This window comes from Procambarus clarkii, chromosome 62 (assembly GCF_040958095.1).
Source record: "Procambarus clarkii isolate CNS0578487 chromosome 62, FALCON_Pclarkii_2.0, whole genome shotgun sequence".
In the NCBI taxonomy this organism is placed as follows: Eukaryota; Metazoa; Arthropoda; class Malacostraca; order Decapoda; family Cambaridae; genus Procambarus; species Procambarus clarkii.
The window spans coordinates 30,843,024-30,855,523 of NC_091211.1; the positions used below are offsets into that span (position 1 = coordinate 30,843,024).

The window sequence follows — 12,500 nt, forward strand, 5'->3', positions numbered from 1 at the left end:
ACGTACCGACCAGTGAGGATGGCCTAGCCTACGTACCGACCAGTGAGGATGGCCTAATGCACGTACCGATCACAGTGAGGATGGCCTAGTGTACGTACCGACCAGTGAGGATGGCCTAGCCTACGTACCGACCAGTGAGGATGGCCTAGTGTACGTACCGACCAGTGAGGATGGCCTAGTGTACCTACCGACCAGTGAGGATGGCCTAGTGTACGTACCGACCACAGTAAGGATGGCCTAGTGTACCTACCGACCAGTGAGGATGGCCTAGTGTACGTACCGACCACAGTAAGGATGGCCTAGTGTACCTACCGACCAGTGAGGATGGCCTAGCCTACGTACCGACCAGTGAGGATGGCCTAGTGTACGTACCGACCAGTGAGGATGGCCTAGTGTACGTACCGACCAGTGAGGATGGCCTAGCCTACGTACCGACCAGAGAGGATGGCCTAGTGTACGTACCGACCAGTGAGGATGGCCTTGTCTACGTACCGACCACAGTAAGGATGGCCTAGTCTAGATACCGACCACAGTGAGGATGACCTAGTCTACGTACCGACCACAGTGAGGATGGCCTAGTGTACGTACCGACCAGTGAGGATGGCCTAGTGTACGTACCGACCAGTGAGGATGGCCCAGCCTACGTACCGACCACAGTGAGGATGGCCAAGTGTACGTACCGACCACAGTGAGGATGGTCTAGTGTACGTACCGACCAGTGAGGATGGCCTAGTGTACGTACCGACCACAGTGAGGATGGCCTAGCCTACGTACCGACCACAGTCAGGATGGCCTAGTGTACGTACCGACCACAGTAAGGATGGCCTAGCCTACGTACCGACCACAGTGAGGATGGCCTAGCCTACCTATCGACCAGTGAGGATGGTCTAGTGTACGTACCGACCACAGTGAGGATGGCCTAGCCTACGTACCGACCACAGTAAGGATGGCCTAGCCTACGTACCGACCAGTGATGATGGCCTAGTCTATGTACCGACCAGTGAGGATTGCCTAGCCTACGTACCGACCACAGAAAGGATGGCCTAGTCTACGTACAGACCACAGTGAGGATGGCCTAGCCTACCTATCGACCAGTGAGGATGGTCTAGTGTACGTACCGACCACAGTGAGGATGGCCTAGCCTACGTACCGACCACAGTAAGGATGGCCTAGCCTACGTACCGACCAGTGAGGATGGCCTAGTCTATGTACCGACCAGTGAGGATTGCCTAGCCTACGTACCGACCACAGAAAGGATGGCCTAGTCTACGTACAGACCACAGTGAGGATGGCCTAGTGTACGTACCGACCAGTGAGGATGGCCTAGCCTACGTACCGACCAGTGAGGATGGCCTAATGTACGTACCGACCACAGTGAGGATGGCCTAGTGTACGTACCGACCAGTGAGGATGGCCTAGTCTACGTACCGACCAGTGAGGATGGCCTAGTGTACGTACCGACCAGTGAGGATGGCCTAGTGTACCTACCGACCTGTGAGGATGGCCTAGTGTACGTACCGACCACAGTAAGGATGGCCTAGTGTACCTACCGACCCGTGAGGATGGTCTAGCCTACGTACCGACCAGTGAGGATGGCCTAGTGTACGTACCGACCAGTGAGGATGGCCTAGTGTACGTACCGACCAGTGAGGATGGCCTAGCCTACGTACCGACCAGAGAGGATGGCCTAGTGTACGTACCGACCAGTGAGGATGGCCTAGCCTACGTACCGACCAGTGAGGATGGCCTCGTGTACGTACCGACCAGTGAGGATGGCCTAGTGTACGTACCGACCACAGTGAGGATGGCCTAGTGTACGTACCGACCAGTGAGGATGGCCTAGCCTACGTACCGACCAGTGAGGATGGCCTAGTCTACATTCCGACCACAGTGAGGATGACCTAGTCTACGTACCGACCACAGTGAGGATGGCCTAGTGTACGTACTGACCAGTGAGGATGGCCTAGTGTACTTACCGACCAGTGAGGATGGCCTAGTGTACGTACCGACCAGTGAGGATAGCCTAGTGTACGTACCGACCAGTGAGGATGGCCTAGCCTACGTACCGACCAGAGAGGATAGCCTAGTGTACGTACCGACCAGTGAGGATGGCCTAGCCTACGTACCGACCAGTGAGGATGGCCTAGTGTACGTACCGACCAGTGAGGATGGCCTAGTGTACGTACCGACCAGTGAGGATGGCCTAGCCTACGTACCGACCAGTGAGGATGGCCTAGTCTACGTACCGACCACAGTGAGGATGGCCTAGTCTACGTTCCGACCACAGTAAGGATGGTCTAGTGTACGTACCGACCAGTGAGGATGGCCCAGCCTACGTACCGACCACAGTGAGGATGGCCAAGTGTACGTACCGACCACAGTGAGGATGGTCTAGTGTACGTACCGACCAGTGAGGATGGCCTAGTGTACGTACCGACCACAGTGAGGATGGCCTAGTCTACATACCGACCACAGTGAGGATGACCTAGTCTACGTACCGACCACAGTGAGGATGGCCTAGTGTACGTACCGACCAGTGAGGATGGCCTAGTGTACGTACCGACCAGTGAGGATGGCCCAGCCTTCGTAACGACCACAGTGAGGATGGCCAAGTGTACGTACCGACCACAGTGAGGATGGTCTAGTTTACGTACCGACCAGTGAGGATGGCCTAGTGTACGTACCGACCACAGTGAGGATGGCCTAGCCTACATACCGACCACAGTGAGGATGGCCTAGTGTATGTACCGACCACAGTAAGGATGGCCTAGCCTACGTACCGACCACAGTGAGGATGGCCTAGCCTACCTATCGACCAGTGAGGATGGTCTAGTGTACGTACCGACCACAGTGAGGATGGCCTAGCCTACGTACCGACCACAGTAAGGATGGCCTAGCCTACGTACCGACCAGTGAGGATGGCCTAGTCTATGTACCGACCAGTGAGGATGGCCTAGTCTACGTACCGACCACAGTGAGGATGGCCTAGTGTACGTACCGACCACAGTGAGGATGGCTTAGTTTACGTACCGACCACAGTAAGGATGGCCTAGTCTACGTACCGACCACAGTAAGGATGGCCTAGTCTCCGTACCGACCACAGTGAGGATGGCCTAGTGTACGTTCCGACCACAGTGAGGATGGCTTAGTTTACGTACCGACCACAGTAAGGATGGCCTAGTGTACGTACCGACCACAGTAAGGATGGCCTAGTCTATGTACCGACCACAGTGAGGATGGCCTAGTCTACGTACCGACCACAGTGAGGATGGCCTAGTCTACGTACCGACCACAGTGAGGATGGCCTAGTCTACGTACCGACCACAGTGAGGATGGCCTAGTCTACGTACCGACCACAGTGAGGATGGCCTAGTGTACGTACCGACCACAGTGAGGATGGCCTAATGTACGTACCGACCACAGTGAGGATGGGCTAGTCTACGTACCGACCACAGTAAGGATGGCCTAGTGTACGTACCGACCACAGTGAGGATGGCCTAATGTACGTACCGACCACAGTGAGGATGGGCTAGTCTACGTACCGACCACAGTAAGGATGGCCTAGTGTACGTACCGACCACAGTGAGGATGGCCTAGTGTACGTACCGACCACAGTGAGGATGGCTTAGTGTATGTACCGACCACAGTGAGGATGGCCTAGTGTACGTACCGACCACAGTGAGGATGGCCTAGTGTACGTACCGACCACAGTGAGGATGGCCTAGTGTACGTACCGACCACAGTAAGGATGGCCTAGTGTACGTACCGACCACAGTGAGGATGGCCTAGTCTACGTACCGACCACAGTGAGGATGGCCTAGTGTACGTACCGACCACAGTGAGGATGGCCTAGTGTACGTACCGACCACAGTAAGGATGGCCTAGTGTACGTACCGACCACAGTGAGGATGGCCTAGTGTACGTACCGACCACAGTGAGGATGGCCTAGTGTACGTACCGACCACAGTGAGGATGGCCTAGTCTACGTACCGACCACAGTGAGGATGGCCTAGTCTACGTACCGACCACAGTGAGGATGGCCTAGTGTACGTACCGACCACAGTGAGGATGGCCTAGTGTACGTACCGACCACAGTGAGGATGGCCTAGTCTACGTACCGACCACAGTGAGGATGGCCTAGTCTACGTACCGACCACAGTGAGGATGGCCTAGTCTACGTACCGACCACAGTGAGGATGGCGTGCTCGACCAGAGTGTTGAAGGCTGGGGCCTCGGCCAGGACCTCACACTTGTACCGGCCAGAGGTGGCCAGGGTAGCCGTCTGTAGGACCACCACCTGGCCCGTGCTCGCCTCCATCTGCAAAACAACAATAATGAGGATTGTGAGGGATGAGGGATGGATTGTGAGGGTGTGGATGGTGAGGCATCATCAGAGCCACACCATGGAGCCACACTGGGCTAGTGTGGCTCGCTCAGGCACTCACCACCAGAAGAGTACATGTTATTAATCAATGTAGCCGGTCGGCCGAGCGGACAGCACGCTGGACTTGTGGTCTTGTGGTCCTGGGTTCGATCCCAGGCGCCGGCATGAAACAATGGGCAGAGTTTCTTTCACCCTATGCCCCTGTTACCTAGCAGTAAAATAGGTACCTGGGTGTTAGTCAGCTGTCACGGGCTGCTTCCTGGGGGTGGACCGGGCCGCGGGGACACTAAAAAGCCCCGAAATCATCTCAAGATAACCTGAAGATATGGTTGTGTCGGTTCACTCACCGACATCGTGTACTAGTGACAAATATTCCACTCGTATCCCGCTGCTGCTGAATCTCACTCACTCTAAGAATGTTAGAAATATTGCTAGAAAAACATTAACATTTGGAGTATAAGGTTATTAATCCTATAATAATTTGGGGGATATCTAAGAGGCATAAAGTTAATGTTGACTTTCTTCCCATTGTAGGCAGTAGAGGATCCGTCTCTCTCCAGCTGACTCACTGAGGCCGTCTATGATCACTGCTCATTCCATCTTAGTGGCTCAGCAGCCATTTTTTTTATCTTTATTTAATAAAATACAATATAAATCATACATATGTTTACAAGGCAATACTACATTACATATACAGTAGTATAATTCTCAATAAACAAGTATTTCATTATCACAGAACATGAACTTTAAGAACACTTTCGCTCTCGGCGGACCCAAAATTGGGTCACCTATTTTCTTTTGAATGTTAGCGGGAGACGTATTTTTAAGTCTGATGAACAAATATTTCTATAAAATTCAATTCTTATCCGATCGACTTGGGGATAGTATGAACATGTTTGCCATGATATTTACGTTTTTTTCTAATAGCCACATAACTTATTTGGGAGAACGGCATTGTGTTGTATCTTCGTGGTAAAACTATTGTAATGTTGACACGACGAGTGTAATCGACGTAGTTTCTCTATTTGATGGTGGTTTAACTAATGCTTTGGTGACATTTTATACATATGTTCTTCTAGAAAATTTTATTGCGAATACATTGGTACAAAAATGAAATACGTACATAGGAAATTAAGGTCAGGACAGTGAAAAGAATATACACTTATCAATACAGGTTTCGCCGATGTGCGGTAACAGGTAACACGTCACCCACTTCACACACCCTTGCGTGTGGGCCGCGATCATGATTCTACATTTATATGCATATGTCCGTGTAGGGAATTTTATTGCGATCTCAGTGATACCAAATTTAACGCTGTAGGACAAGTGTGGAGTTGACAACCCTGAAGAGAATGGAAACATTTCGTCGCAGTTTGGAGCTCACGGCTAGTGATCGACGTACTTCTTTATTTATTGGTGGTTTAACTCATGTTTTGGTGACATTTTATATATATGGTCTTCTAGATCATTCTATTGCGAACACATTGGCACAAAAAAGAAATATGTACATCGAAAATTAAGGTCAGCACAGTGAAAAGAGTATACACTTTTCAGTGCTGCCGCTCGATCGCCCGAAACAGCGAGCGCACATTGCCCTAGAAAATTTCAGTTTGCTGACAGCGCCATAGTGTAGTATGTAAAACCCCTGAATGTTATAATTATATTTCTTTAAATGATTTACAGAATTATCATTATATTTACATTAATTTACAGGGGAAATTATTTCATTTATAAACCCATTTTGGGAGACTATTCCTAAAGCTGTATACATCCAACATGGCGCACATGTAAACAAAGAACACGTGGATGACAACATGGCGCACATGTAAACAAAGAACACGTGGATGACAACATGGCGCACATGTAAACAAAGAACACGTGGATGACAACATGGCGCACATGTAAACAAAGAACACGTGGATGACAACATGGGGCACATGTAAACAAAGAACACGTGGATGACAACATGGCGCACATGTAAACAAAGAACACGTGGATGACAACATGGCGCACATGTAAACAAAGAACACGTGGATGACAACATGGCGCACATGTAAACAAAGAACACGTGGATGACAACATGGCGCACATGTATACAAAGAACACGTGGATGACAACATGGCGCACATGTAAACAAAGAACACGTGGATGACAACATGGCGCACATGTAAACAAAGAACACGTGGATGACAACATGGCGCACATGTAAACAAAGAACACGTGGATGACAACATGGCGCACATGTAAACAAAGAACACGTGAAAGACAACATGGCGCACATGTAAACACTGTAAACACCTTGCCACTCTCAGGGCCAGTGACCACACCACCCTAGCCACTCCCAGGGCCAGTGATCACACCACCCTAGCCACTCTCAGGGCCAGTGATCACACCACCCTAGCCACTCTCAGGGCCAGTGATCACACCACCCTAGCCACTCTCAGGGCCAGTGATCACACCACCCTAGCCACACGCTCAGGGCCAGTGACCACACCACCCTAGCCACTCTCAGGGCCAGTGACCACACCACCCTAGCCACTCTCAGGGCCAGTGATCACACCACCCTAGCCACTCTCAGGGCCAGTGACCACACCACCCAAGCCACTCTCAGGGCCAGTGGCCACACCACCCTAGCCACTCTCAGGGCCAGTGGCCACACCACCCTAGCCACTCTCAGGGCCAGTGGCCACACCACCCTAGCCACTCTCAGGGCCAGTGATCACACCACCCTAGCCACTCTCAGGGCCAGTGATCACACCACCCTAGCCACTCTCAGGGCCAGTGACCACACCACCCTAGCCACTCTCAGGGCTGTGATCACACCACCCTAGCCACTCTCAGGGCTGTGATCACTCCACCCTAGCCACACTCTCAGGGCCAGTGATCACACCACCCTAGCCACTCTCAGGGCCAGTGATTACACCACCCTAGCCACACTCAGGGCCAGTGACCACACCACCCTAGCCACTCTCAGGGCCAGTGGCCACACCACCCTAGCCACACTCTCAGGGCCAGTGGCCACACCACCCTAGCCACTCTCAGGGCCAGTGACCACACCACCCTAGCCACTCTCAGGGCCAGTGATCACACCACCCTAGCCACACTCTCAGGGCCAGTGGCCACACCACCCTAGCCACTCTCAGGGCCAGTGACCACACCACCCTAGCCACACTCAGGGCCAGTGGCCACACCACCCTAGCCACACTCTCAGGGCCAGTGGCCACACCACCCTAGCCACACTTTCAGGGCCAGTGGCCACACCACCCTAGCCACTCTCAGGGCCAGTGACCACACCACCCTAGCCACTCTCAGGGCCAGTGATCACACCACCCTAGCCACACTCTCAGGGCTAGTGATCACACCACCCTAGCCACTCTCAGGGCCAGTGACCACACCACCCTAGCCACTCTCAGGGCCAGTGACCACACCACCCTAGCCACTCTCAGGGCTGTGATCACACCATCCTAGCCACTCTCAGGGCCAGTGATCACACCACCCTAGCCACACTCTCAGGGCTGTGACCACACCACCCTAGCCACACTCTCAGGGCTGTGACCACACCACCCTAGCCACTCTCAGGGCCAGTGACCACACCACACTAGCCACACTCTCAGGGCTGTGACCAAACCACCCTAGCCACTCTCAGGGCCAGTGACCACACCACCCTAGCCACACTCTCAGGGCTGTGATCACACCACCCTAGCCACTCTCAGGGCTGTGATCACACCACCCTAGCCACTCTCAGGGCCAGTGACCACACCACCCTAGCCACACTCTCAGGGCTGTGACCACACCACCCTAGCCACTCTCAGGGCCAGTGACCACACCACCCTAGCCACACTCTCAGGGCCAGTGATCACACCACCCTAGCCACTCTCAGGGCCAGTGACCACACCACCCTAGCCACTCTCAGGGCTGTGATCACACCACCCTAGCCACTCTCAGGGCTGTGATCACACCACCCTAGCCACTCTCAGGGCTGTGATCACACCACCCTAGCCACTCTCAGGGCTGTGATCACACCACCCTAGCCACACTCTCAGGGCCAGTGACCACACCACCCTAGCCACACTCTCAGGGCTGTGATCACACCACCCTAGCCACACTCTCAGGGCCAGTGATCACACCACCCTAGCCACTCTCAGGGCTGTGATCACACCACCCTAGCCACTCTCAGGGCCAGTGACCACACCACCCTAGCCACTCTCAGGGCCAGTGACCACACCACCCTAGCCACACTCTCAGGGCCAGTGATCACACCACCCTAGACACTCTCAGGGCTGTGATCACACCACCCTAGCCACTCTCAGGGCCAGTGATCACACCACCATAGCCACACTCAGGGCTGTGATCACACCACCCTAGCCACTCTCAGGGCTGTGATCACACCACCCTAGCCACTCTCAGGGCTGTGATCACACCACCCTAGCCACACTCTCAGGCCAGTGACCACACCACCCTAGCCACTCTCAGGGCTGTGATCACACCACCCTAGCCACTCTCAGGGCCAGTGATCACACCACCCTAGCCACACTCTCAGGGCTGTGATCACACCACCCTAGCCACTCTCAGGGCCAGTGATCACACCACCCTAGCCACTCTCAGGGCTGTGATCACACCACCCTAGCCACTCTCAGGGCCAGTGACCACACCACCCTAGCCACACTCTCAGGGCCAGTGACCACACCACCCTAGCCACACTCTCAGGGCTGTGATCACACCACCCTAGCCACTCTCAGGGCCAGTGATCACACCACCCTAGCCACACTCTCAGGGCCAGTGATCACACCACCCTAGCCACTCTCAGGGCCAGTGATCACACCACCCTAGCCACACTCTCAGGGCCAGTGATCACACCACCCTAGCCACTCTCAGGGCCAGTGATCACACCACCCTAGCCACTCTCAGGGCCAGTGATCACACCACCCTAGCCACACTCTCAGGGCCAGTGATCACACCACCCTAGCCACTCTCAGGGCCAGTGATCACACCACCCTAGCCACTCTCAGGGTCAGTGATCACACCACCCTAGCCACTCTCAGGGCCAGTGACCACACCACCCTAGCCACTCTCAGGGCCAGTGACCACACCACCCTAGCCACTCTCAGAGCCAGTGACCACACCACCCTACCCACACTCTCAGGGCTAGTGACCACACCACCCTAGCCACTCTCAGGGCCAGTGACCACACCACCCTAGCCACTCTCAGGGCCAGTGATCACAGTACCCTAGCCACTCTCAGGGCCAGTGACCACACCACCCTAGCCACACTCTCAGGGCCAGTGATCACACCACCCTAGCCACTCTCAGGGCCAGTGACCACACCACCCTAGCCACTCTCAGGGTCAGTGATCACACCACCCTAGCCACTCTCAGGGCTGTGATCACACCACCCTAGCCACTCTCAGGGCCAGTGATCACACCACCCTAGCCACACTCTCAGGGCCAGTGATCACGCCACCCTAGCCACTCTCAGGGCTGTGATCACACCACCCTAGCCACTCTCAGGGCTGTGATTACACCACCCTAGCCACTCTCAGGGCCAGTGATCACACCACCCTAGCCACTCTCAGGGCCAGTGACCACACCACCCTAGCCACTCTCAGGGCCAGTGATCACACCACCCTAGCCACTCTCAGGGCCAGTGATCACACCACCCTAGCCACTCTCAGGGCCAGTGATCACACCACCCTAGCCACTCTCAGGGCTGTGATCACACCACCCTAGCCACTCTCAGGGCTGTGATCACACCACCCTAGCCACACTCTCAGGGCCAGTGATCACACCACCCTAGCCACTCTCAGGGCCAGTGATCACACCACCCTAGCCACTCTCAGGGCCAGTGATCACAGCTCTGGGAACACCTTTTTAAACATTCAGAAACTTGAGAGACTTGGGTTCGAATGTTGACTTTGTCCTCGCTGAAGAAAGAAGTTTGGAATATTTCTACCATAAGGTTCAGGTGAGTGTTGGTTTTCAGCAGTTGGCGTTCCTCAGTGTTTGTTCATTATGAACACCTGGTCAGGTGAACAGGGATATAACAGCCTCGGTGTTGACCTCACCGGGTGCACCAGCCAGCAGTCTCACCTCAGCCAGTGGACCAGTCTCACCTCAGCTAGGGCACCAGCCTGACCTCAGTGCACCAGCCTGACCTCAACTAGTGCACCAGCCAGCAGTCTCACCTCAGCCAGTGGACCAGTCTGACCTCAGCTAGTGCACCAGCCAGCAGCCTGACCTCAGTGCACCAGCCTGACCTCAGCTAGTGCACCAGCCTGCAGCCTGACCTCAGTGAGTGCACCAGCCAGCAGCCTGACCTCAGTGGGTGCACCAGCCAGACCTCAGTGGGTGCACCAGGAAGGCCGTGCAGGCCAGCGCCAAGTACCGCCCTGCCTACATTACCTTTGTACACGCACCCGAACAGACATTTCCAATTACAAGTACAAATTGTGGGCGGCTGAGGAGTGCTTTGTAGTCTCTCAAGTAACTGTAATACCGCCCTGATCCCCTCTATGAGCCAGCCTTCATGAATATATATGAAGATACTGTTGTAAGGGCCACCTCCCAGAAGGGCTGCGTCAAGCTTCGCGTCAAGCCTCGCGTCAAGCAGTGCGTCAGTGTTGAGAAGGGCAGGGAGAGTCAGACGCAGCTGCCAGATATCCCCTGCAAGTTACAACGTCGTCCTGTGTCTTGCAATCAATAGGGCGAATATGGTTGTCAACCATCACTGGTCAGGAGTCACATCTTCCCCTCAAAACTCAAGCAACATTTCTTGCCAAATTTCGTCACTGTAAACTCCTCAGCAAATAGTGTAGTTATAGTTTGCTTCTTCAATCTTTAGCGTTCTCGGCATTCAAATATTCCTACGAGTACATTTACATGCAGGAAATATACATATATATTTGATCAACACGAGAGGGTATATCAGAGGAGTGATATATCGCACATTATTACTCTTGGAGACCGACTCCTGTGAAGCACTGTACATGGGGTGTGCTACAAGGGCCAAGTGGTCTCTGGCCTACACTCTCAGGCACTTAAGTGCTACAAGGGCCAAGTGGTCTCTGGCCTACACCCTCAGGCACTTAAACAAGTGCTACAAGGGCCAAGTGGTCTCTGGCCTACACCCTCGGGCACTTAAACAAGTGCTACAAGGGCCAAGTGGTCTCTGGCCTACACCCTCAGGCACTTAAACAAGTGCTACAAGGGCCAAGTGGTCTCTGGCCTACACTCTCAGGCACTTAAGTGCTACAAGGGCCAAGTGGTCTCTGGCCTACACCCTCGGGCACTTAAACAAGTGCCACTGAGATCATTGCAGTTTATACACACACATATACGTCAGACCAGAAGGTAATACTTAGTGTTTAACCACATAACTGATCATACTGATATGCTCTAATGATGGGGAGTGAACAATTAGGTCTAATGATGGGGGGTGAACAATTAGGTCTAATGATGGGGAGTGAACAATTAGGTCTAATGATGGGTGGTGAACAATTAGGTCTAATGATGGGTGGTGAACAATTAAGTCTAATGATGGGTGGTGAACAATTAGGTCTAATGATGGGGGGTGAACAATTAGGTCTAATGATGGGGGGTGAACAATTAGGTCTAATGATGGGGGGTGAACAATTAGGTCTAATGATGGGTGGTGAACAATTACATCTAATGATGGGTGGTGAACAATTAGGTCTAATGATGGGTGGTGAACAGTTAGGTCTAATGATGGGTGGTGAACAATTAGATCTAATGATGGGTGGTGAACAATTAGATCTAATGATGGGTGGTGAACAATTAAAGAGGCAACAATCCGTTGCAAACATATGTGTGTGTTACGGACCCGAGTCCAGCGTCGTAGCACGGAGCAGTGACGACAACGCCATCTGCCAGTCCGCTCCCGAAACCCACTCCAAATGGACAACGCCATCTAGTGAGGACGGGATATACCGGCCACAGGTGCTGGATTCCTGTCTTAATCAGCTCGTAACATAGCCGCTGCAGACCTCTGGTGAGGTGGCGCTTAAACAGCAACGCCATCTATGGAATGAAGAGGTGGACGTTTGTGTCTAAGCCTGTAAGTGAGGTTCCCTAGAGCGTTCCAGTATTAATGACGTGTCTG

General features: G+C 53.4%; 1 protein-coding gene across 1 annotated transcript in view; it reads right to left on the minus strand.

Annotated features, from left to right (window-relative positions):
• The window catches only part of LOC123752361 (uncharacterized), a 125,509-nt gene that overhangs the window by 43,861 nt on the left and 69,148 nt on the right, over positions 1 to 12,500 (minus strand). Inside the window, exon 2 of the mRNA XM_069308439.1 lies at positions 4,183 to 4,318. Coding sequence (XP_069164540.1) covers positions 4,183 to 4,318 — 136 coding nt within the window. The remainder of the gene's footprint in view (positions 1 to 4,182; positions 4,319 to 12,500) is intronic.